A 6,241-nucleotide genomic window follows, 5' to 3' on the forward strand; every position below is an offset into this window, starting at 1 on the left:
ACTAATCACAGTCGCGCATTCTTCTCATACTTGACCATGATTGGCCAATTTCTTAAAGCTTAGGGCTTAAATCATCTATTGTAGACTGGGACTAAACCCCAAGCCTTAAGCCTCCGCTACAATGATTCTCGGTTCTGTCTACAATGGTCGTAGTCGTAGTCGCTCGGTAAGAATAAAGCCTCCGCTACAATGATTCTCGGTTCTGTCTACAATGGTCGTAGTCGTAGTCGTAGTCGCTCGATAAGAATTGACCAATCGCAGTCGATTATTCTTACGACTACGACCATTGTAGACAGAACCGCGAATCATTGTAGCGGAGGCTTTATCCACCCGCGAGCAAGATGTCGACCGCCGAACTAAATCCGAGACCTCTGCGGGTTTCTCCCTTCATCAAGGTAAAAGAAGCAGTTTCTTTCGAAACATTCCGCTGTTGCATAGTTTGCTACACATCCTCCCCACGTGTTTTTGACTTTACGGCAAAACTCTGTTTTTCCCGATCATCCCACCCAACACTCGCAGTCTCCCGTCACGAACGGATTCATTTTATTACATAATTTCTCTACCGTCTCGTGAATGCATATTCGGAATTAGCGAATACATATAAAAATGTAACTGATGATCTTCGTTGTCGCCGCAACTCGTGGCTTCGATTTTCACTGAAAGTCTCGAAACGTCGTCTCTCGATTTTCTAACCTGGAAGACCCGATAGTGTGTTTTGCTTCGTCCTAAACAGGTGCTCGACTAGTAGAGGAAAGTCCTCTATTATGAGATAGCAGGTTTTCAATATTCAAATTCAATCACAAATCTTTTTTAAAATTTTTAATTAAATATATCAATTTTGCTTATAGTTTTGCCGCTGGAGTCTGCTCCTTACTGGAATCGCTTACGGTGCCTACCATCAAAGAAGACTCAGTAGGAAAGAGGATGCTCGCAGAGCGGAGGAGCTGAGGCTTAAACCTGCACGTGACGCTAAACTAGCTGAGGAGAAGAGACTTTCTCTAATAGGTAAAACACTTGGTTGCCGATATACCTGTAAGAATAAATATCCGAGGATTTCATGGCTGGTACTCGTAGTTCTTTCTTATATTTGAGACCACTACAGTGTTACAATGTTTAAAATATGATTTACAATGGCCCTGAAATAAGTACAGACTATGATTGCGATCAAGCTGTCGCTACAAATGCTTTGAAGTGTTTCTCTTCTCCTTCTATCTTTTCTGAATGAAAGGAGAATACTTTGAAACGTTTAAAGCGACAGCTTGACCACAGCTTATGAGTACTGATATTTCGTAATAAAATAATTAAGTGTTCCATCAAACTGTCGAGTATCTTCTTCATCTCGCAGTTTTTTTTTATCAATCTAGTACGGGTCTCTTTTTATCATTCTTCGAGTCACGGTGGAAATGCTTTGCACAAGACTTCATTAAGTCAAGAAAAATGTATTGGCAATTAAAGAAACACTCCCGAGTTCTAGAGACTGTGAAGAAAAATACGTTATATAAATATAATTTGAAAATATACCATAAATCTGAGCCTTTTTCCTTTTTTCCAGCGGAACAAAAGATGCTTGATGAATATTTTTCTCCACCCAAAGCAACATGAGCGTAATCGGTTTGGTGTTAGTACATAATATTATAAAATGTTATTGATTGAAAATTGATTTCTATGTATCCATAGACCTAGTCGATGTGTTGCTCCAACATCATTGCCACAGAGATAATAAGTTCTACAAATTGTACAAAACTAATAAATAAAGATCTGTGAAGATACAATGAATTATGTATAATGGTCTGCACTGTATATGAGAAATATCAGGGGTTTTATGGTGAGTACATCACAGTAAATATGCTACCAAATATATTGCGCTTAAAATGTTGCTCAACTTACGATTACTGCAATGTATATTGTCCACTTTCGAGAAATAAAAAAAAATCGCCCGAACAGGGACTCGAACCCTGGACCCTCAGATTAAAAGTCTGATGCTCTACCGACTGAGCTATCCGGGCTGATATCCAATTTTGCTTTAAACGAGTTAGTTACTATGGATACATATTTATCCTAATATAAAAGTAACTTGAAAATTTCTTGCAATAGAGATAATTTAATTATTTAAAAGTTAATAACAAATTATAAAACCCTTCTTTTTTCAAGGTAATTTACGACACCCATCGTAACTTTTAATGTTCAGTATGAAATATTTAGGTAACAATGCCGTAAACCGGATTAAAATTTATTTATGTAAAATTAAAAACTTAGCTGTTGTTTAATTGGACTTGTGAAGTTCGAGGAGAAGAAATCTGTACGAAAGAGGGACAGTTTGTGATGCATTATCTTTTTTTTTGGTTTTGTCTTTGCAACATTCAATAGTATGTGTATATATGTTCTACATTTACAACAAATGTCAATATACATATGATACAAAAATTATCGTTGTATAACGTTCACAAAAATTATCTTTTTACAAATAATTAAACGGCTTACATATACAACAACGTACAAATGTAGTAGTGTTGGAATGTTTAAAAACATAAACTATAGATTCTTGATATAAAAATAATATTTGGAGGATTTGTCATCTCATAAACATATTTCTACACTTTCTGTGACAATAAACAAGCTATACTATCGTTTTGTTCCCATGAATTTTATTCCTTCGACATCTTTAAGCCGTGATCAGTTCCGTCTTATTGTCATTAGTAATGAGTTTCAGGAGAGAACCGTTAGCAGGCCGATCTTGATTTTGAGACCACTTCCAGAACAAGCTATAGAACGACAAGTATTTTTTAATAATAAAAATTACAAGATATTAACATGATACAAACATTTGATCTTACTTTGACACAAATTCGAGTGGAGTCCAAGTGCCTGTATCAGCTTTAGGCATCCATTTCCTGTTCATTGGCGTGTCCAAGGTAACTGGTAGGATGCAAGCAACCAAACTTTTGGAAGGAAGACCGCTACCTTCAGCCGCCAAAGATTTTGTCAATTGATGAACAGCCGCCTTTGCCATACCGTAGCCAATCATACCTAATCGAGTAGAATTGACCAGTTAGCAAATACGAAAAGGTGAAGAGTGCATAATTCATAATTTCATATCGAAGAAACCTGGTGTTCCTTCTAGGGCCGGCTTAGCACCAGTTAAAGAAAGAAATCCTCCTTCCTTCAGGTATTCAACCGCGATACTGGCAGCTATAACGGAGCTCCATACGCTCTGTTTCCACATTAAGTCGCTGTTTTTCACGAGATCTTTGTTCGCCGCATTACCACCGGCCCATCCTCCAGCCACGCAGATAATGCCGTCGACTTTTTCGTCTTTCAGTGTATCTTTTATTTGGGTCAAGATCTCCGTTTGCTACAAGTGATTAATTAAGATTTACCGCTCGGATATTTACGATAAAAGTACAAGTGACGAAAAATTACCTGCTGCTGCCAATTGGCGTTAGGATTTACAATCACATTTGCATCTGCCTGATCGTTTGGCTTCATATCAATCGAGCCAACCCACTAAAAATTATAATGCAACGTATATACTGTGGCAGAATAAAGATCTCTAATTATAAACCGAATATATATACTTAATAATGCATATTTAATTCCAAATGAGTATTATAAAAATATTTAATAATTTTATGCCCCAAAAAAATCATGTAATGGCATTTGTGCTTATAATTAGAGTGTAATAGAGTGTATATGTGCTTTTCAGCGTAAAACATATGTTTTAGCTAAATTTTTATGTGCGATTTATCTAAACGTATACACAGTAGAGGTAAATTGCTTCTAGAAGGTGAAAGGACTTGCCTGACTACCAGTAACCTTGGTACACATACTTTTTATGCAAGATATCCTTCAGATAACATCTATATACATCTACACATACATCTAAGGGAAATCTTAGCAATATCGATTTCGATTAAATTGCAAAATCTTCGAATTACATAATATCGCAGATTGAAACGTTTTTACTTATTGTTACATTAAGGTATTCGCGTGTAATGTTTACTTATGCAATCGTGACATATAAAAATTCAATAAATAATTAAATTGGCCAAGGGCTACGTGTTATAATCTGGAATTACCTCGCGTAACGTTTAAGACCGACGTAGCCCAGCGGTACCGCGAAAGTTAAAGAGGAAATAATCGATTGCCACCTCGATCGAATCATACGACACTCCCATGCGCCGATTTAAGCATAAATACCATGTAGAATTCGTGCCACGGAAAATTGACTCCATTTTATCGCGGCGGAAAAAAAATGAAACGGACGAAAATACGGTGTACGATTTGTCGGACGATCGGGCAAAAGTCATCGATAAATCGGACGATAAAACCCAGACTTGAGTATTCGCATTCCTCCGCATTTTATAAACATTTTCTCGATGTACGTACCCGGGAAAAATGTATATATCTAATCATATCTGAGTGTATCTAATTCAGATGTGAATCTCGTCCGTATCCAATCGTATACAACGTAAATGTGAGTTAGATATCGTTTGATAACGCGAAAACATGTTTGGAATATTAAAAAAATTTATTTTAATACTTAATAAATATTTAACAAAATGTATATATGATCTATTTAATCTGAGACTATAAAAATATTTATGAAATATTTTGATAAATATTGATAAAATATTAAAATAAACCTTTTAAATATTTTGTACATATCTGCATTATTAAACGATATCCAATTCACATTTACACGATTGTTATACACGATTGGCCGGGGACGAAATTCATATCTGAGTTAGATATACTTTTAGATATGATTAGATATATACATTTTTTCCCCCGGGTGTATGTTAATCCGCGCCTTTTGCACGTTTATGAAATAATTTCCCAGAACACGGAGGAAAGGCCGAATAAAATTTTGCGCGATGTACTGACAAGATCCGCCGATAAGACGGCCGCGCGATTAATCGTATCTGGATTACGCGCCGGACGCGAGGGTAACGGCACTCGCGAGTCCCGCTTACTCACCCAATTTTGCGATTTGAATTGCGATACGCAGGCCGAGCCGAGGGCACCCTTGCCCCCGTACACGATCACACGTCCGAGTGCCGCGGCCATTGTTCGATAAGTGATAGGATTTCACGAGGGCTCGACCCGAAGTCTCGCGATCGCCGCCGGAACGACACGAGCACGCGCGGAGTGGCTTTCGGAAAGTTTCGTGGAAAGATCACGGACTTCTGTATGCTACTAGACTGCTGTCTCCGAGCTGAAAAGCGAAGCAAAAGCACCGCCATGTTCTGTAGGGCACACAAAGTAGTATGCGTACATCTGTGTATTGGGAACCTTCTAATCCCATCCGGCGACACCTCGTAGACACACAGACGCACGCACGCTACTTTTTTGCCCTACAGAATATGGCGGTGCTTTTGCCTCGCTTTCCAGCTCGAATGTAGCAGTCTAGGGCTCGATTTTTTAATTTATTCGAAGGAGAAACGTATGCAAAAATTCTGCTCTTACAGAAAAGTTGCAAGTTGATTGGCTACTCGCATGGCTTCAACCAATAGACTTTCAACTTTTCTGTCAGAGCAGAATTTTCGTATGCGTTTCTTCTTCGAATGAGTTCAAGAATCGGGCCCCTAGTAGTGTACAGAAGTCTGTGGAAAAGTCGCGTCCATGAACGCGAACACCGTTCGCGGACGAACGTTTGATTGTTTCTCACAAATTACTAAATCCTATTGTAACATTTGTTTCGCTTCGCGTCGATTCCTTTTGCGCATCCGACATTGTTCTGCGCAGACCAATGAGAGAAAAGCACAAATTCTTAAGAATGAATCGAGCCATTGCAATGTGTAATTGAACGGTAAAAAATCGTAACAAAGTTGAGTCACGATTATAATAAAGTTAACGGCACGAAATAAGATGTGTACAACGTCTACCGTGGGCCGGAGAGCGGCTGAGTAGAAAAGAAGTTTCGTATCTCCCGCGAAAATGCCGCGGCAACTCGGCGGCGGCGCCGCCAGGCGGCGCCGGCGGCGCGCGGCGTCCGCCTCGCCGCTCGGTAGGTCGATCTATCGTGACGTCACGTTCGTCAGCCTAGTTGGGTTAGGTTTTACGCTGGAAATTCTAACGACAAATTTTTTGTTTGACGATTGATGTTTTCCCCGTGCCGTGTCGAGCCGTGACCGAGCGACGCGGAGGTGTCTACGCAGCGACGGCCAGCGGTCGTGTCTCGCAGAGCGTACGATCGCGAGGGGTTCGCGTAATTCGGCGTATATGAGATTTTAAACGGAAA

The 6,241-nt window shown here is 39.3% G+C and overlaps 2 protein-coding genes and 1 non-coding gene across 4 annotated transcripts; 1 reads left to right on the forward strand and 2 right to left on the reverse strand.

Annotated features, from left to right (window-relative positions):
- The first annotated feature begins 281 nt into the window (after nt 1-281).
- LOC105569235 (ATP synthase subunit e, mitochondrial) lies at nt 282-1,776 on the forward strand. Its single transcript, XM_012025523.1, has 3 exons — nt 282-395; nt 849-1,005; nt 1,553-1,776. Exons 1-3 carry the CDS (start codon nt 342-344, stop codon nt 1,600-1,602), a joined length of 261 nt encoding a protein of 86 aa, XP_011880913.1. The 5' UTR covers nt 282-341; the 3' UTR covers nt 1,603-1,776.
- Nucleotides 1,777-1,933: 157 nt separating this feature from the next.
- Nucleotides 1,934-2,006, reverse strand: Trnak-uuu. Its single transcript has one exon. It is a non-coding gene; the product is annotated as a tRNA-Lys (tRNA).
- Nucleotides 2,007-2,311: 305 nt separating this feature from the next.
- LOC105569237 (dihydropteridine reductase) lies at nt 2,312-5,213 on the reverse strand. Of its 2 annotated transcripts, none has more exons than XM_012025524.1 (5): nt 4,978-5,213; nt 3,421-3,504; nt 3,106-3,352; nt 2,835-3,027; nt 2,312-2,762 (listed from the first exon to the last, which is right to left on the reverse strand). In XM_012025524.1, exons 1-5 carry the CDS (start codon nt 5,065-5,067, stop codon nt 2,663-2,665), a joined length of 714 nt encoding a protein of 237 aa, XP_011880914.1. In that variant the 5' UTR covers nt 5,068-5,213; the 3' UTR covers nt 2,312-2,662. The 2 variants fall into 2 exon arrangements, with proteins under 2 accessions (XP_011880914.1, XP_011880915.1); XM_012025525.1 differs by lacking the exon at nt 4,978-5,213 and adding an exon at nt 3,799-4,541.
- Nucleotides 5,214-6,241: the final 1,028 nt, after the last annotated feature.

The sequence above is a fragment of the Vollenhovia emeryi genome, unplaced genomic scaffold (genome assembly GCF_000949405.1).
Source record: "Vollenhovia emeryi isolate VEMERY1.0 unplaced genomic scaffold, V.emery_V1.0 DF939125.1, whole genome shotgun sequence".
Lineage (NCBI taxonomy): Eukaryota > Metazoa > Arthropoda > Insecta > Hymenoptera > Formicidae > Vollenhovia > Vollenhovia emeryi.